We start from the raw sequence: 19037 nt of genomic DNA, 5'->3' as shown, positions 1-19037 counted from the left end.
CGAAGCAGTAGAGAGATATGGATCACATGTAGCATATAGGGTACCATGCATGTTGATGTGTCAATCAGTCCATCCAGGTTAAGGGATTAATTGCTGATTTGCGCCGGTGGGGGTCTATTAGTGTAACCATAACGCTTCCTTCCTTCCTTCCTTCCTTCCTTCCTTCCTTCCTTTTGTTGCTGTTGTCGTGTCTTTACTGGTTAGAGGACTTGGGAATAAGTGGAGGCTTCTGCTCTTGGCCTTTCCTCTGAAAGCTAGTCTATGATGAGTCTCGATCAACAAACAGTGTGTGTGATGTTATGTTACCGCCTGACCGGGTTACTTCACGTCCGGGTTACTTCACGTCTCTCTCTCTCTCTCTCTCTCTCTCTGATGTAGTACTTAGTTCAGTTAGAGGAGGTAATGTTATCTTCTTAGTTTTGTTGGGGTACCTGTGCATGTTACTTTCTGTGGGAGATGGCGTATGCATTTCCATTTTCTTGCTAATGAGCCGTTTGATTGCAGTGTTATCGAGACGTCTCCGTCTCTCTCTCTCTCTCTCTCTCTCTCTCTCTCTCTCTCATGTAGTACTTAGTTCAGTTAGAGAATGTGGTGTTATCTTCAATTCTTTATTTTCTTGGGCTACCTGTGCATGTAACTTTCTATGCGAGATTGGTGTATGTTGACCGTGCGCCTAATCCACACAATCTCCAGTTTACCCTAACCATTTGGTTAACCCACAGGTGGGTACAGAATAAATAAGAACACACACAGACATACACACATTCACACATTGTGTACAAGAGGGTTCGATCCCAAGACCTCCTCCCCTGGATGTCTGCTCCACAAGCCGAAGCTACCACCATTAGGCTATCCTAGTGTTCGTTATGGTAGAGAGACATTCTCTATCGAGGGCCAAGATCTCTCTCTCTCTCTCTCTCTCTCTCTCTCTCTAGTGTGAAGTGTGAAGCTCAGTCAGAGGAGTGGTGTTATCTTCTTCATTTTCTTGGGCTACTTGTGCATGTAATTTTTTTATGGGCGATGGTGTATGCATTTCCACTTTCATGTTAAGGAGCCGTTTGGTTGCGTTGTTATCCTCGTCCTTGATCGAGACATCTCTTGAAGCCCAAATGGCCAGGAGGCTAAAGACACCGCTGGTGTACCATAAGGTAGCACCTTTTGTTCCCATCTCTCTCATACCTCATACCACCGGAATTTGGATCAGGTTCACATACTAGAACAATCTCGTACCTCCTGGTCTATGGATTTGGAATCTATTAAATGAAGAGAGAAAGTAAATTCTAAATCCACGGATCAAGGATATACGAGATTGTTCTCGTTCATGAACCTGATCCGGTCACATACCACCATTGGAACCAACCACTAGCTTATCTTTTACTAGCAACAATCTTGAACTTTTTTAACACAGAAAACTGTCTAATTTTTCACGTGTTTTCAAGTCCCTTAAAAGTTCATAGAACATAAGTGTGGATCTTGGGCCATGCACGAAGATTTGTTCCTTCATGTAAGTTTTATTGCACTATTGAATCTAAATTGTCAACATCGACCCAGTAGTATTAAGGTTCGGTTTGATTTAGTTTAAGATTTTTTTTTAGATAAAATCAAAATTGAATCAATTATTTAATAATGTTTAATTAACTATTTTAGATAGAGAAATCGAAACCATTTATAAACGATTTTACATTATTTTGTTAGTTCAATTTTTATAAACAGTTTCGATTTAGTTTTGACACCCTTATGTCTATCAGTATGTATACGTACATCTACACGTGTAAAGGTTTGTCCCTTTTTTTCCCATAAATAAAAAAAAAAAAAAAAAAAAAAATACACAGTTTTAATTTTTTAGTAAGCAGGCCAACTGTATTACCATCAGCCATATCGAGCCGAGAAAGATTAGATCACTTTGCTCCTCAAAATGTTAATACACTAGTGTTTTTATATTTGGACCATTTTATCATTTCCTATGTATATAGGATAAAAAAATGCAAAAATAATAATAATAATAATAATAAAAATAATAATCGAATTAAGTCGAACCGAGAATATGAGCACATTTCAAAATCAAAATCGATCCAACTTGATACATCCATTACTAATACCTTGAATCGCAGTGTGTAGACATCAGATCTTTTATTTCATTTTTCATTCATAATGAATAAATCTGACTGGTAATCTTGGACGCCACCTGAGTCGTGACTATTTATCATATAAGTTTTTTTTTTTTTTTCTTTCTTTTTTTTGTGCTACGACGGATATCCAGGCCTTCGGCCTGAGTTATCTATGATAGAAGTATCAAGTGGAAATGATATCTAACTATCTACAGCCATAAAGTGTTGTCATAACTCATAACCGAGCTAAAACCATTGGTATCTTATTTCTGAACCAAATACAGTACTTATAATCTGAATGTGTGCTTCATCTTTGCTATAGTTTTTATTTATTTCTGAAAAGGAAGTCTTCAACCCAACTTTATCAATTTCATGACTGAAGATGTGAATTTAAATATTAGAGTTGAATATCCAATTCAGAATTACGTAAGTTTATTTCTTTTTTTGTTTATTCAATTATACAAACATGAAATATATATATTTACAATTTGGATCTATTGTCAAAAGTATATTTTAATTAACTTATTTGTTAAAAAGAGAATTCTGCAGTTCTTCAACCATTTTCTATTGGTACCGTATGTAGTTGAGCTGCTGGGAGCTATATTATTGCAATCGTGAAGAGAAACCATGCTAACTTACTTCATATAAATATATCAAAGTTAGGTAGTTTAACCCTGTACCTCCCTCCTAACTTGCTGCTACTAAATGAAATCACTCAAAAGAATAAATATACACCGAAAAAACAAAACATTAAATCGTACAGTAATAACAGATCCGAAAGAACAAAACCTTAAATTGCACATCCATCCATCGTTACCAATCACACCCAATAATCTCAATGAATACATACAACAAAGTAAACCAACAGGAGACAAAACACAGAAACAGAGAACTCAAAACTTACTATGAACCCAGTAACTCCTGCATTTTGATCAAAATACAAATTTAACAAAAACTTAGAAGAGAGAGCTTCCCCAACACCAACCTCCAAATGGAGGTTATAAAAAATTGGAAGTCAATCCACATCAATTGCATTAATAGGATAAAAAAATAAAAATAAAAATTCAAATAACATAAACACAAAAAAGTACAAAATAGGAACAGAATTCACAATCTTTCCCAAACCCCCTCTCCTCTCTACCAAGAAATTGGGGTGAACCAAATAGGAGGAGAGAGAGAAAATCGCGATTTACAAAAATCAATGGTATTATCTTCCAAGTGAAACACACCAAAATCATGGCGAGGTCTATATCCATATATTATGGATTCACTATGTCGAGAGTATTCATATGTAAAATATATGCAGTTTCCTCTGAGTTGAGGGTAATCAAGTGCGGAGACAGAAAAGCCAGTACTAGTGCCAATAAATAGTATTTGATCACCCAACTCTTCTACTCTAATCCAGCACCGACCCTGTTGATCTAACTTGAATATCTTGAACATAGCACTTTTGGAAAAAATTCCAAAAAATCTAATAACCAATAGCAACTCTCCAAGAAATTCCACCAAATAAACAGTCTTCTTGGGATGATCAGGAGTCTTATAATTCACTCGCCCGGGATGATTAAAAAGCCCAGGATCCTCTGCCTCTTCTTCTGTTGGAGGAGTAATATTACAGCTTGTTTCTTTTGGATAAGGAAATAACTCCACAAGTATAAGATCATATTTGATATTGATGGCATACAATTTCCCATCATAGAAAATAATGTCTTCAAATTTTTTATTTCCATCGTCAATGGCAGTCCATGCCTCATTCCCTGGTCTGCAGAAAGCTAGATTGTCTGTACAATAAATCGCTACTACTAAACAATCATCCAAATTATTATTAGCAACAGGAGAAGCAGAGAAAAGCGTAGCCTTGCGTATGTAGTATCGGCTGTCTACAGCCAACGGGCGTTTAATAGGAAGAGTAGATTGCCGCGGAAGTAGAATTGAAACCCTAGTAAATGGATTTAGAAGAAAAATACTTCTCGTATGACCCACCATTATCAACCATCCATAGTCAGAACCACAACACCGAGCGCGGTACACTTCAGGCAATTTTAACCTAAAATTTTTGCCTTCGAAGAGACAGAAAAACCCATAATGAAGACCATCCGACACACATGAGGTGGGAATCATCAACCACGTGAGTTGAGTTCGAAGATCAAACTGGGGTGATTTCTTGGCAGTAATGGCAATCGAACGCCAAGACCTACATACTGCACGAAAACGAATGAAGCCCACCAAGTTCAATTTTTTTAGAATCAAAAACATGATATCTATTGGAAGTTCCTCGATGGAAGTCTTCTTCAACCGTTTTCTACTGTTACCGTATACAGTTGAGCATCTAGGAGCAACAATAATACTATTAAAATCCTCCATTAATATGCACACACAACACACCAGACTACAAACAAACAGAGAAAACCTATTGAGTTGAATGGAAGGGGAAGAAAAGATAGATTTGGGTACCTGTAGGCTGTAGCTAGCGATCGATCGATCGATCTTCAGTAAATGGATAATGTACTCCGTCTCCGCTTCAGGCATCCCCTTTTATAAAGGGTAATTTTCTAGTTCCTTTCTCAACTATAAGTAGGGTTTTACTTGGATTTCACGAGTTCCTTGATCCAACTCTAACTAGAAAACCCAAATCCGTCCCCTGGTTGACCTATTCCACGTGGCTGGACTCCTGACTGATCTCCAATACAACGATCCACTGTTCTACCTTGTTCAACTTTGGTCATACTTTGACCCAAAATTAGGGGTTCAAAGTCGAACATGTTGGGTTCGGTTTAGTTTTGGTCGGACCTTAATTATTTGTCCTCCACCTTTAGGGCCAGGGAGAAATCGGTCCTTAATGGGGTTTGTTTGTCTATATTTTAACTAATTGGATGGTATTTTGTCGGATCGTTTAATTGGTCCTTAATCGGGTCGGAATGTTGGATGGGACCGACTTCTTTATTTTTTAATAAAAGAATTATATCGAACTAGAAGTAGAAATCAAATCATTTAATAAACAATTTCGGGTTTATGTGGGAGCCATTATTTGGGCTTCTCCATATAGGCCTGGTTTTGATACTTTTACCTAAGATAACAATATTAATTTGGGTTTAAAATTTGACCAATGAGATGGATATGAGACTCACCTTGATAATGTTGTCACAAATTAAAACAAAGTTAAAATGTCCAAAAAGAAGAGAGGAAAGGGAGAGATGGAAAGATAAGAGGTGACAAGAGAAAGATGGGAATAAAAGGAAAGAGGCATAAATCAGACCATAGGTTTGATCTGATTCTGTAGAATCTAACCCATTTTCTCATCAAGTGAAGGGTGAAAAATAAATCAAATTGATTTTTCAATTAAAAGAACCATGTGAAATCTTCAACTCTTTTTGGTGAGAATATTTTTTATGATTGCCACTGGATAATTAACAAGATTCCAAAACTTGGGAAACTTGGGAGGGAGCGATCATGCATCATTCAAGGCCGAAATCATTCTAATACCGACTTAGATTGGCTTAGAATCAGATTGTATAACATAGATTTACCTTTTTTTTTTTAAAAGAAAATCGATTTTTATTATGATTTTACCCTTAGACTATACATATGTATCATATTGGAAAGGTCAACATTGGAGATCGAAATTCAGCTACTAAAAGATGGGAAGAGGGAAAGAGAGGTAGATCAACTTCATGATTCTCAGTCTGGTTTCTCACGGTATGGGTTTTCTCTCCCATAATCAGGTTGTTTTTATGCTTTTGAGCTTAAACATGGGTTGTGAGGCACAACCATTGGATTTGATAAAAGCCAGGCATCAACCTCACAAAGGTTGGAAGTCAATGGTCGAGGCGTTGGAAAGGATCCTGATACGCATTAGGGTCAGGTTATTTCCGTATTTGGTCCCAGTTCTGTTCGACTCCTTGTGTTGATCAGAGACTTCGTGAACTAGCTTTCCCAAAACCGGAGAAAAGTCTAAAATTAGTTATAGTAAATGGGAGAAATAATTCGAGGGAAGGAGAGGAGAAAGATAGAGAAGGGAGTGGTAGCGGAGGCTATGCTCCTGGACAGGAATCATTTCCCACATGGCTACAGCCTATTATAGCATATATATATGCAAAAGGTAGCATATAATTTACAAGCCCCTTCTATCAAACTGCAAAACTTAAGAGCAGCAAAATATAAACATTTACATGCCCCTTCGATTTCACCCGAAAACTATAATCCAATTTCAAAATTCTGGAATGTTATGGGGTCCAGGTACTTCTCTACAATGCCAGAAGCTCAGAACCTGAAGATGAGTGAGACACTGTTCTCTACGTGGCACATCTCCTCCCCGGCAAGTCGTAATACTGCATTAACTTGAGAATGTATGCATCATCATGCAAGGAAAAAGGCGTGCTGCCAATGAGAATATAGAAGTGTTATGAGCAATGGAATTTCATCCACACGCTTCTAAGTTTCAGAAGACCAGACAAAACTGAATATGACTTTATCTGAGAGCATCGTAATCATATTTTCGGAGTAGAAGGATCATCCTAACATGTGCAAATGCTTATCCTGAAAATCTTTATATTGTAATCCTTGGATAGAAGATGGGAGGAGTAACATTACCTGTTAAAGTCAAAGTGCACCAGCTGCATATCTTCAGAGATCTCAATTTCAACTGTAGCATGTGGACGCGTCTATTTCCAAAGGGAGATGAAAAAGACCAATAAAAAGACAAGCATGTAGAAGACAGAAATACCCTTACTGTGTAACCATAATATATTATATGCACATGCAATAAGAATAAGCACATTTTTCTCATTAAAAGTAACCTATTCCTAACAGTAATTGATCCAAGTCCAAATGTTGAGTTGATTCAAGGACATTATTTACAATCAACGTTCCTCCAAAATAATTGTAACAAAAGTTCCAACACTTTTGAGTCTCCGACTACTTCTCAATCAGCTAAGGCAATTGCAATTGTGAAAAAGAGCACATTCATGGTCATTATAAATGTGAATGCATCTTAACAAAGACCATTACATACTCTTGAAAAAGAAAGAGGCAGAAAATATGAACATAAAAACAGATTCAATGAATCACATGTTTCAGCAAGCATGAAATGGGAACAAAAAATGAGAGACCTACTTGGACCAATATAAAAGGCAAAGAAAACCCTTCCGAGGAAATTCCAGACATGTCCATCTGTTGATTGCGCCGAATCAGGTTCTGGATACCTACAATCTTTTTCAGGAAAAGTCGAACATCAAAGAATGAAACTACATCATAAAAATAGGAGGAAGGAAGTTAGAATCTCCAAAGTTTACATTGAGCAGTTAACGAACACCGTGCAGAACCTATTGCCAAGTCAATCACATTGCATAGTGCTATATAATACAACATGTAAGTAATAAACATGGGAAACAAGGAGATAATTAATTACTTGTCCTTCCAAATCTTGCAAGTAGGCTGCTTTCTTTTGGATCGCATTTATAAGCTTGATCCGCACTCTCTGAAAAAAGTGGGTCAAAAAATTATCAACTGGACAATAATGTATTCAGTTTCATTAGCAGTGAAAGAATACCATGTTAACTAAGTTTGTTCAGTTGAAACAGAAAGATATTACCATGTAAAGAGCTTACTACACACCTCTAGACCTTCTAGATCCTTTGTGTCCGTACAGGGGAGTCCCTTCCACTGGATTTCCTTCTTGTCCTTAGTGACAATATTCAGTGCCATAAGGACATTTATCGCATCGTAGACCCGTCGCCGTATGTTCTTCTCATCAAACTGTTAATTTGAGAGGACATAACTAAGTAACTTGCATGTGAACTAAAATTAACGCTAGAGATTATTACTCGACTCACAAACCCTTAACCAAAACCCTTAAGGTGCTTAAAAGTCTTGTTTGCATCAGACCTCATCTAAAGAAACGGAATTATCACGTTTTGAGGCAGATTCTGCTATAATTTCATCTGCAACCTAGACAACATGACCAATTCAGCTTGATGGAATTATAATAGATTGAAGTAATAAAGAGAAAAACAAAGAAAGTAAAATTCTTTAACAAGACCAAACGATGAGACAAGACCACAGAAATGTCCAGTTTGAAATTATTGAAAAATCATTTCTGCAAATGAATCAAGAATTGCATGATTTATGGTTGAAATATCAAATGGAAGTCAATGTTCATGTTACAACTTACAAGTGAATGCTTACTAAGTAGGATGTGAGAACATATGTTTAAACCCCAAAGAAAGCAACAGTTATGATTTAAGGCACCTGATTTCTGATTCAAAGTGATATCATTAACATTCTCTGCCTGCTTTCCCCACTCATGAACTTTTTCTAGATAAATTAGATTTACAAAAGTTTTTAAATAGCACCATTAAGAAATGACATTCAAAAAGGGGCAAACTGAAATTACCTCACTGTATGTGGTTCTTCCCTTGCTCTCAACCTTCTTACAAACTAAAAGGACAAACAGTATAGAGTGAGGTGGGTTTCAAGCAACAAAAGCATATTCTCAATAAAATCTATTATCTGAAGCAAAGTACATATTTGCTTTTTAAATTTTTGAGCTAAAGAAAAATAAAATCCCTAAGTTTTGGTGAAGATCATATTCAGTATCAGCTTTAGTATGCCATTCCTCGTTGAGAAATCCAGGTAATGATGTCAACCTAGGCAAGCACAGTTCACCCCTAAAATGGTAGCTAGGAAAAAAATAATTGAGATTAAGAAACATGATGATATAATAGCATGTAGAAGAGAAATTCTTACCTATGATGCTCAATTCACGAAGTCCCCCATCTATAATCCGTGAAACTCTTTTTTTCTTGTTAGTGCTGAAAATAAAGAAAACAATGAATCAACTTGTGACAAGAGCAGTCAAAATGTCAACCAGAAAGCATGTGGGAGGCTAATTCCCCTAGCCAGTGGCCAGCAAAAGGGGTCTAGGCAGGTAGAAGGTAAGATGTAACTGCCAAGTTCTAGTAAAGGTGGCTGAAAAAAATATATTGAAATAACTGCCTAATGTGTCTATGCTATGTATTTTTCCTTGGATCTTCTGAATGAGTTATTCCCGTATACAAATTTCTTTGTTTATTTTTTTCTCAGATAAGCTCAAGAAAAAATATTTATCAGAGCTCAACATGTCCAATTTCTAGCTTATTTGAATATTTAAAGTTCACAAGAAATAACATTTACTTTTGAGTATCTCAGCTCCAACATTAGCCATCCAGAATGGTGACAAGGAAAAGAATAATATAATAAACCGATGGCCTGCAAGAGAACTAAAAGCAACACATGTAAGCACTATCACAAAATACCTTATATCATCTAGCCGGGTACCCAAGTTATTCGTTCCCAGAAGATTCTCAGAATCAGTCGTAACAATATCACAACCACTTGTAAATGAAACAGCTGGGCCTTTGTGGGAGTTCTTGTCCATTGAATCAGCAGGGCAATCACCTTCCTGACAAAACATCCCCCACCCCCACCCCCACCCCCACCCCAACAAAAAAAAAAAAAAAAAACAATGAGTAATTTCGTTGGTATCAAATGCGGCAATTGCCTGTAGAGAAATATAAAACTTTCCATAAGAAAAGCTCAATTTAAAACATAAGAAGAAATTATGATTTCATTTATGTTCTAATATAACCCAAGATAACTTCAGTTATGTTCTAATATAACCCAAGATAACAAATTGCACTGGTTTGGGAAGTGCACCAATTGCATTTATGTAATCTCAAAGCTTGAACAATGCTCACTTTTAGTATCAAGGATGAACTCATATATTACACTCAATCTAGGGGGAAAAAAAATTAAGCAACTGTTATAACCTATAAAGGACCACTTGACCAGCTTTATAAGCTGATCTGATTTTCTGATCTTCTTTAATTTGAGAACTCCTATTTTCTGGATTTCAATTTCAGACTTGATTAAATCCTCAACTACTTTTAATCCAGCTGTTTAATTGTTACCATCCTCTGAAGGGCATCCCTAATCATTATTTGTGACTGATTGTCCAGTTTGACCTTCTTTGACTTTTGTTGACTTTTCAGTTTTGTGTTTGCTTGGGATCCTGTCAGCGGGGTGTTCAGCACCTAGGGTCATCCTACTTACCACCCCATCACCTACGCAGCCAGCAGCATGCTTTCACATGTAGTACAATCCATCTCAACGAGTGCATGCCTTGGACATCCAAACTGGTCAGATGATAGTGGTGATGAAGAATTTTTAAACTAGGAATCAGGGTCAAATTGGTCCCTCATATTAGAAAACCCAGTAATTCAGTCCCAAAAAACCTAGAATCGTCCGCTCCAGAACAGCAGGAATCAGGATCGATAACAGCCGATTCCAATTTTTTAAACAGTGGTGGTGATCTACGACCCAACCTTTGATTTGAAAAAAGGATTCATCGTTTTTACCTTTTCACTCACTCACAGCCCAGTCAGGCCCTAGACTAGGCTAAGTTCCACTCAGTGCAACCGATGATTTCTTCCCTATGTTAATCTGGATAAAACCTCACAAACTCCTGACCGTCCCTAACAATTATGGCACAAAACGCTTAATTTGCGATAAATATTTAAACCTCGCAAATTAAAACAACTAGAAGTAATGAAGAACCCTAAAATTAACATCAACAAGAAAAGCTAGGCATAGAAGATTATACATACTTGTGACAAATACTGAAATGATATTAACAAAAAAGAAAGAGAAAATCATCAAAGTCATGCACGAATGTAAATGGGAATAAGGAGAAAGAAGAAACAAAGATAAAAGGGTAGAGTCGTAGTAGCTACCGGATAATACGATCAGCGTTCAAGCGCGAATCTGGAAAAACACTACAGGTTCACAATCTTGATCGATATCTTCTGAAAACCCCAGAGAGAGAAATAGATTTCAAACGTAACGAATCGAGTGCCTATTCCCGCCATATACCACACCACAGGGGAAGGCGGTCAATGGGAAAGTCGGAAAACTCGGAAGGACCTCCTCGGGTATTATTAAATTCGAATGACGAAAACACCCTTCTTCGGATTCCATTACAAAATAAAACTCTTATTATTCAATTTTCTTACCAAAAAAAAAAAAAGTTCTATTTGCACTAGCAGGGAAGGAGTTTGGAAATTATAAATTATGTGCAAAAAAGAACTCTTCCCTGGGGCGTGGCCAACATCAGTGATCTTATGTGTTTATCTCTTTTCTTACTCATGTGAAAAGACATTTTTACCCTTTGAGGGGAGGAGAGACATAATAGGGCTCCCAAACAAAGCAGTTCCTCAAATGTTTCCCCCAAAACTTTTGGATCTTGCATCGTGAGGTCTGTTAAGTAATCAGTCCTAATAGGGTGCAAGGTCCCATTATAAACGGCTGGTTCGGTACCGATCTTCGCCCAAAAAATATCCTCTATAGAAAGTGTTTAAAATGTCATTAATTTCTTGATTATATCTAATCCAATTCCCCAAAAAATTGTGATTGGACAAACCAACGATCCTTGTGGGACATCAAAGACAAGCTTCTCTAGTTAACCAACCTACAATGTATGCCACTATTGCATAAAGCATTGGTTGCAGCTTCTACTTGTAAAGCAGGCGCCAGGTTTGTGGTCTAGGGATCAACTCCTATCACATGCATTTCCTTTAATGTCCCCCTTCCCCCTCTAGTGTGTACTGTAAAGTCCCCTTGGGCAGTTCCCTAATTGTAGATATAACAAAAAAAAAAAAAGTATGCACCGTGCCAAAAAAAAAACCATCACAAAGTATCAACACACTTCATTCCCCTTGCACCCAAGTGGAGCAGCTTACAGGAATGTGCAAAATGTGGAGTCAACCCCATATATCCAATCACGTGCATAGAGGACTAGTGTCCTGTATGTCCCATCTAACCAAAAAAAAAAGGCTGTTTATATTGTTTTTATATTTGCCATCAAGTTTGAAAATCAGACAGATTTCCTACTGTGAATGTAGCAGTTTGCACCAACTTCTGTTTCATTACATCACATATACCAAAATCTGTGAAAAATGAAGCTGTTTGATACATGATCCATCTTGAGTATCAAATACACATAGATGTATGGCTACTTCCATTAAAGCAAAGAGACAAATGCAAGTTTAATCATATACAGCTATTTACATTGTCTGGACCTGAAAGTCTCAGGATCAAGAAGCTTCACCAATAGTTTCTCCAGCCTCTTGGTACTGATGGTTGGTCTAATAATGTGAGGGCTCCTGTAAATTGTACAGGGATCTCTACCCAGAAAAGAACTCCCCATACACCAACCTCCTGGTGTAAACCGGCCATCTGATCTCCTCAAGAGCTTCCAATCAACTCTGTCTAAAACGGGATCATCCTTCTTGAATTTACGACCGAAAGGCGCCCCACTCTGGACCATCTCATCGAAATGTACAGACGTTAGGGTAATTGGATGCTGCCTTGGAGGGTTATCCCACTTTATATAATGCAAGTCATGGTTAACCGTTGTGTTCTGGTAGTCCTTGGAATTGCAAATGACGGTATGGAAGTAGCCCTCTGGAGATGACAGGAAGTTTGTATAGTACATGAGTAGAGTTCGAGGGAGGTTATCCCAACCCCACACACAAAATTCCAGGAATGATCTTGTCATTACTACCCACGCTGAACCTGCATACTAATTTTATACTTCAGACGAGGTTGATTTTAAGGATACTAAACTGTCTAAAGTCTATGCATCTTGGAAGTTCGGCATTCCTAAATACAACAAAATAACTAATGTTCAGAAAGCACAGAAACAGTATTCCACTTAGGGGAGCATATCCTAAAATCAAAAGATCACATAGTTTCATATATTTCAACACTCATGCCATGGAATAATAAATAACAGTTTAATTCACCAAAGACATGAAGAGGTTGCATCTTCAAGTAATGAAAAAATAAAAAACAAACAATTCTATGATGTACATATCTAATACAGCCAAAGGACCAAGAAAAGCCCACCGTTGTACCTTCAGTCTTCAATGTAACAAGGACATGCCATTTTCTGAAATTTGGTCAGCTCAGAAATTGATAATCACATACTTTACTGATACTTTATCTGAAGCAGTGTTATCATATATTTCTTCTTTTCAACCATTGCTTGTATAGAATTTTCATGTACACCAGTTCAAGTTATTCCCTTTAAATATGTATGTGGCTACTTAAATTATTTTACATATATACTTCATAATACATGAAATAAGCTTGACTGAAGTGCTGGAATTTCTGAAGTTACTTAAGTCATTGTATCGCACTCATGTTTTACCACCTATACAAGCCTTCTTCGCCAAAAGACCAATTCTCATAACATTAAGCAGTCAAATCCCTTTCAATGTCAATGTCTCTTGTCTTTCTTTATTTTTGTAGAATGAATTAAAAATTCACTATAATATAAGGGTTACAATTCAGATTTCAAGGTAGGATAAGAAGTCAGGGGTAAAGTTCAAATCTCAGGGCCCAATTCATTATTTGAAGCATAAAAAAATTATAAGAGGTAGCCATTTAGCTTCTAGTATAAACCATGCTGCTTCTTTTTTCCTTTCTTCAACATTATTGGGACAAATAACTTATAGCTGGTGAGTGCTTCTAGGTACTGTCTCCACCATTTCTACCCCCTTCCCCCTCATAGAGGAAATGGGACCAGTATTTAGTTATTTGTACACGAAGATGGCCCTTGATCCTAGATTGGTAAGTTTTACCCCCAATTCAAATACCCTAGAGAGCAAGGCTCCTCTTAAGTATTCATCTGAATTTCATGCAAGAATATGTAAAAAAATATTGGGATTAAAATCGAGCTTTTTACTTAAATTGCTACCCTGCAAAGAGACCCCTTTAAGTCCTATATTAATCTCTTCCGAAACAAGTTTTTCCTACAGAATTTTAGCAAGGATGTGTATATTCACTCAAAATGACTCAGTTCCCCGAGTTCCGTAGCTCTTCCTAGATCTGGGAGAAAACTCAAAAAAGCAATCTGTATCTACTGATACATCCAATCCAATCCCAATACTTAAAAACAATGGTTTAGAAGAACATCTATAGCTGATAAAAATGGCTTTGGTTTCTAACAATGTGTTAATGGATGTGTTGCAAACAAAGCTCCAACTTCCATACCTTTAAGCTAGTGGCTCTAATTATAAACATTTAACTGGCTTGTGATATCACATTAAAATGCAGCTTGACTTCTTATTTCTAATTCAATCTCTGAGAAGCTAAACATTAAAAATTTTAGAACATGCTTTTACCAAAAAAATAAATTTTAGTACGCATTTGTACAAATAAGGTGCCACATTATCTATTGCTAGATCCTAAGAAATTTTAGTTCTCACTACTGAAAAAAAAAAAGGAAATCCCAACAATAGATGAAACTTTTCAGACCATCCTCATTTCTGGCATTAGTAAGACAGGTTAAGAATATTCCAATATTAAAATAAATGAAAAAAAAATGGGAAACAGATAATAGATTTAGGGATTGGGATCAGATCATCCGTATTAGACAAGATGTATCAGGATTGGATGGGATCAATGCAGCTTGACTTGGCAATCCAACCCCAGAACTCAGTGAACAAGCCTAGATAACCATTGCGTGCCTGAACTCAGCTGATCCGGACAAGTATCAGCTGAGTTGACTTGGGATTCAGATCACCACTAGTTGATCTTATCCCAAGTCCGAGTACTCAATCCCTTGGACTGACAGTCAATCCCAGTAAATGCTGGTAAGCCAAACCAAACCTAGTGAACCTCCACATTAAAATGTCAAGACACAAGCTCAACCAAACACATCACTCTATGACTGACCTCAGTATTAGCAGTGGATCTCCTTCCCTTTCACATGTCAAATTCACCTCCCCCCCTCCCCCTTCTCTTCTTGTTCAGTTGTCCTGTAAGTAGGGATGTCTAGGGTTAATTCCAAATCTGAACATCTGACATGATCTGAATCCAATGCATTTATAGAGGGTTCACTTTGCATTTCTGAACCACTTAACAATGGGTCAGAATCAGGTTGAGTATTTAACTCTTGCCCTCAGTACTCGTCCCACCCAAAACCAGAAGTTTTACAATGTAAGCTGCCACCTAAACCAAGTTAGGTTTGGTTTTTCAAACCATTGATAAACAAGAGAGCCACAACGGATAATCTCGACCCAACCCATTGCCAACTATAATCTGACATATGTACAAAAATGTAGCAATATTAAGCATGCAAATGCAGAATCTTACATCAACTTATTTGAACTGGACTATGCTCAAAGAAAATAAAGTTCTTCAACATGCATATGGAAACTAGAATATTAAACATAGCAACTTTGGGGAATGAAAAATGCTTTCCCTCCATTTTGTAAAATATTGCCAATAACTCAAAATCTAAAATCAATTAATTTCTAACTCTCCAATCCTTCGCCACATCAAGGCGGCATCCATTTTGAGTCTGTGACAACAAATTACATGAAACACGAAAATTCTGTAATAGATTTCATCATTTTAATAAAAATCTAGTTCTAAATTTTGAACATCATTATGTTGAGAGGGGGAGGGGGACGCCCATCATTAAAGCAAACAATAAATGATAACACAGCATTATAAAATAATACTTTAACAATTACTTGAGATTGAAGGTATACCCATGAATAACTTGAAAGCAGAAGGCATAGCCCTTTTCTCCTTTGCAAAAAATACACCAGATTTATTTGAATGATAAAATCCTGGATCTACCATAATTGGCCTTGCTCTATGATACCTGAATGGTATCAACAAAAAAAGAAGATAGGAAACTAATTCTCCAATTCAACGAGTAATAAGAAACTAAATCACCAAAACTGAAGACATTGGAGATAATAAAAAAAGAAATGAACTGTATGCTTACTCCTTCCAGCCAATATTACTTGTGTGCTCAAGAAAGTTCAGATCCCTAGGCAAATAAGAAAAAACTTGAAGAAGGTCTGCACAAAAAGGGAACAAGGGAGGATAAGCATAGATCAGTAGACTGACAGAAGCTATCAGCCAAGGTCAAATACCTTTGTATTACTATAGTCCATCATGCTGCTAGTAAGTCCCATTATTTTTCTAATAAAGCTTGTGAAAGCAACCATGAACATGAGACAATGCATGGTTTAATTGTTTCCATGCATAAAGCAGTCTTGATGGTTTTTCTAGAAATGGCATAACTTTTTCTACAGAGTGAAGGGATGGTGACAGGAAATACATCTTCATGATAGTGAGTTTGATACTTATGCCTTGCATTTACACACTTAAGTGTATATGTCTTGTGGCACTAGTTACAAGTAAACACTTTCTTTTAGCAATGGAAAAAAACCTTCCAGGAGGCTTTGAAAAAAACACCTGATGAAATAGATATGGTCAAAACCAGAGATGCCACTATAGCCGGGGAAACACTAAGATCTCAGGTCCTCTGGAACACATTTTCCAGACCTCACCGCATGCATACCACATTCACTGGGAAGGAAAAAGCACCCAATAGAGCCCACATAACTAACACCTCACATGTTTCTTCACTGGATATTTTTCTAAAACATATCTTAAATGATTTTCCTTTTTCCCATGATTGAACAAGAGGGCTACTTCTGAATTGTGCATACAAAAGGATTCAAACTCCAATAAGTTCATCATACAACAAGGTTAATTTTCAGGCCTACTTTTGCTTCTTCACTTTTAATATTGTGAGGGAAGAAAACTAAAGAGAATTATGATAGATAAGTTTACAAGTAATCGCACCGACTGCTACTTCTCCTGTTAGGACGTAGCAGAATAACAGGAGAAGTAGATTGGCAGAAACACATTCATCAAGCATGAATGATGAAAGGAATATTTTTTTTCAAACATTATATTCAATTAAAAAGACCAGAAAGTCATTGCAAAAGAACATATAAATTTAAGCAAAAAAGGAATTCCAGCAATGCTAGCTACCAAAACAGTTATATAGAGATGGACAAAATTTGATGATTTAATCAGCATTACAACCCCAAAAAGCGATTCACCCACCATCTTGCGACATGAGGGGATAGTCTGAGGCGCTTAGATTAATGAACCAATCCCAATCCTTGGCCTTCTTCAGTAAAACAGCAATGGCATGAAGCGTGCAAGCAATCATAGTGGGACCCTTATAGGTGACCAAGTTTGCTTTACCCACAACCCAAACATTGTCGAACTCCCGCAATACCGCATCCGACTTTACATACTTGGCCAGTTCAAGTCGTTCAGTCGGAGAAGCCTGAAGATCAAGATGTAACAGATAATAATTCCAAGGATGATAAACCGCCTGCAGAACTCGTTTCAACCTTTGTCCATCCCCCTTGGTTCCAGAAATCAAGTAAGCAAACCTCGGCAATTTCGGAAGCTTTAATAGTTTGCCGTCGGTCGCAGACTTCCGATGCGAAACCTTCGATTGATGACGGGAAGTTACATCGCCACTGGATGAAGATCTTCCATGCCCTAGAATCACTAACAGAAACAGAAAAAGGAAAATCACAGAGCTCCCAATCAGAGGCCTCAACCAATTCCGCTCCCAACCAAAAGGAATATGCTTTCTTTTCATCTCTTCTACAACGAATCAGTGTTCTTCCCAGGAGTTAGCCAATCGAACCATCTGGATTCATTCAAAAACTCCGATCAGCTCTGGAATCAATAAAAAAGAGTGTGTAACGATCATATCCGGAGCAGTTGTGCATCATCAGTGGCTGATAAGGGAGGAACCGAACTAAGTTTAGAAGTCCAGAGCGGATTGGGCTTGATTTCAGCAAAGAGAATGGAATGCCAGAATCAGATAACGTTTCGTCTCAGCAAGGAAGAAATGTCATCTTCGTAGTTGGTACTAAGTAGAACTTGGAGATGAAGTTAGGGTTCTCCCAAGATTTTAGAGGCGTTTCAGAGTTGGCGAGATGACATTGTCATTGTCACTTTTGAAGCTTCTTAACTACACCGGTGGTTTACAACTTTAAATTTAGTTGCAGAGGGAAATGAAATTTCAGAATTTATTGCTCAAGAAAAAAAAAATTATATAGAGCAGCCGATGGTCTCGATGGAATCATCGGTATCGGATCGGCCGATCTGTATTGGTGTCAACCGTGGGCAATGTGGATACTTGATATCCGTATTTTTAATGCGAAACCGTTCGAGCCTGCGAGGGGCATTGGTGAAGAAGACTTTGGCTTCCTCTTCTTCTTTTGATTGAGGGCCATTTAGGGAATTATAAAAAATAAGATAAGCACTTAACAATAAAATCAAACGGGTACTAACAAATGGTAGAATCTTTTGATTTTAAGAAAAGTGAATGAATTAATTAAAAAGTCATTGGAAACTTGATATTTTCCCAAAATTGATCACTCCTCAAAAAATAATATAAATCTCTCTTATACCTGTTGGAAAAGACATTTCTATCCTTGTTTTTTGAAAAGAAAGAAAATTTTCAATAATTGAATCTTCATTGATCAAACCAGCATCATTGCGGAAGCCAATGAAAGAGCACACAAGGGCATTAATGAAGTTTTATTATTTTATAAAGATTGGGGCAATAATTCTATATAATCTTATGTTTGAGCATAGAAACCATACAACTAGACAATATTCTTTTTCCTAATAAAATAATCTGAAAATAACAATATTTGGTCGACTAAAAAATCTATCACGTGCAATATTGGTTGAAGTCCTTTACCTGTTTATCAAGTTTCAGCAAATTAGTTAACTAAATGGCAACTAAGCTTTGAAAAAACTTATCACCATGAGGTTTGTTGGAGGATGCATATCTTTTTTTCCTTTTTTCTTTTTTTTTTTTTTTTTTTTTCTTGATAGAAGGATGCATGTCCATTACATGAACAACTAAAAGACATGCGTGCGTTGACAAACTTGCGTAGGAATTTGATTAAATTCAAATATTAATGCCATGTGGCCAAATTCAAATGTCAAATTTTTGGTTAGCCATCTTAATCACTACATCACCCT

At 36.9% G+C, this 19037-nt stretch overlaps 3 protein-coding genes across 6 annotated transcripts; all 3 read right to left on the bottom strand.

The window, feature by feature from the left end:
• Nucleotides 1-3008: 3008 nt before the first annotated feature.
• LOC122086241 (putative F-box protein At3g25750) lies at nucleotides 3009-4715 on the bottom strand. Of its 2 annotated transcripts, XM_042654980.1 has the most exons (2): nucleotides 4563-4713; nucleotides 3009-4309 (listed from the first exon to the last, which is right to left on the bottom strand). In XM_042654980.1, the coding sequence occupies exon 2, from the start codon at nucleotides 4227-4229 to the stop codon at nucleotides 3246-3248; it is 984 nt and encodes a 327-aa protein (XP_042510914.1). In that variant the 5' UTR covers nucleotides 4230-4309; nucleotides 4563-4713; the 3' UTR covers nucleotides 3009-3245. The 2 variants fall into 2 exon arrangements, with proteins under 2 accessions (XP_042510914.1, XP_042510913.1); XM_042654979.1 differs by having other exon boundaries at nucleotides 3009-4715.
• Nucleotides 4716-6161: 1446 nt separating this feature from the next.
• Nucleotides 6162-11064, bottom strand: LOC122086130 (transcription factor-like protein DPB). Of its 3 annotated transcripts, none has more exons than XM_042654841.1 (10): nucleotides 10877-11064; nucleotides 9401-9546; nucleotides 8853-8917; nucleotides 8500-8543; nucleotides 7992-8054; nucleotides 7722-7865; nucleotides 7516-7584; nucleotides 7221-7316; nucleotides 6699-6769; nucleotides 6162-6485 (listed from the first exon to the last, which is right to left on the bottom strand). In XM_042654841.1, the coding sequence occupies exons 2-10, from the start codon at nucleotides 9520-9522 to the stop codon at nucleotides 6401-6403; spliced, it is 759 nt and encodes a 252-aa protein (XP_042510775.1). In that variant the 5' UTR covers nucleotides 9523-9546; nucleotides 10877-11064; the 3' UTR covers nucleotides 6162-6400. The 3 variants fall into 3 exon arrangements, with proteins under 3 accessions (XP_042510775.1, XP_042510776.1, XP_042510777.1); XM_042654842.1 differs by having other exon boundaries at nucleotides 7722-7862; nucleotides 10877-11063; XM_042654843.1 differs by lacking the exon at nucleotides 7992-8054 and having other exon boundaries at nucleotides 7722-7862; nucleotides 10877-11063.
• A 982-nt stretch (nucleotides 11065-12046) lies between these two features.
• On the bottom strand, nucleotides 12047-18066 carry LOC122087660 (beta-glucuronosyltransferase GlcAT14C-like). The gene is made up of 4 exons (XM_042656857.1): nucleotides 17082-18066; nucleotides 15946-16021; nucleotides 15704-15819; nucleotides 12047-12716 (listed from the first exon to the last, which is right to left on the bottom strand). Exons 1-4 carry the CDS (start codon nucleotides 17632-17634, stop codon nucleotides 12202-12204), a joined length of 1260 nt encoding a protein of 419 aa, XP_042512791.1. The 5' UTR covers nucleotides 17635-18066; the 3' UTR covers nucleotides 12047-12201.
• Between the last annotated feature and the right edge of the window lie 971 nt (nucleotides 18067-19037).

This window comes from Macadamia integrifolia, chromosome 8 (assembly GCF_013358625.1).
Source record: "Macadamia integrifolia cultivar HAES 741 chromosome 8, SCU_Mint_v3, whole genome shotgun sequence".
Classification (NCBI taxonomy): Eukaryota; Viridiplantae; Streptophyta; class Magnoliopsida; order Proteales; family Proteaceae; genus Macadamia; species Macadamia integrifolia.
This window is presented reverse-complemented; position numbering and strand designations above follow the sequence as displayed.

Coding starts and splice junctions, on each gene's coding strand:
- LOC122087660 (XM_042656857.1), bottom strand. CDS start 17,634: ATGAAAAGAAAGCATATTCCTTTTGGTTGGGAGCGGAATTGGTTGAGG. Junction 16,022..17,081: donor TCCCCTCATGTCGCAAGATG/GTGGGTGAATCG, acceptor CTTTTTGTGCAG/ACCTTCTTCAAGTTTTTTCT. Junction 15,820..15,945: donor AGTAATATTGGCTGGAAGGA/GTAAGCATACAG, acceptor GATACCATTCAG/GTATCATAGAGCAAGGCCAA.
- LOC122086241 (XM_042654979.1), bottom strand. CDS start 4,637: ATGCCTGAAGCGGAGACGGAGTACATTATCCATTTACTGAAGATCGAT.
- LOC122086130 (XM_042654841.1), bottom strand. CDS start 9,522: ATGGACAAGAACTCCCACAAAGGCCCAGCTGTTTCATTTACAAGTGGT. Junction 8,055..8,499: donor GAAGAACCACATACAGTGAG/GTAATTTCAGTT, acceptor CATGTTGTCTAG/GTTGCAGATGAAATTATAGC. Junction 6,486..6,698: donor GTGCACTTTGACTTTAACAG/GTAATGTTACTC, acceptor TCTCATTGGCAG/CACGCCTTTTTCCTTGCATG.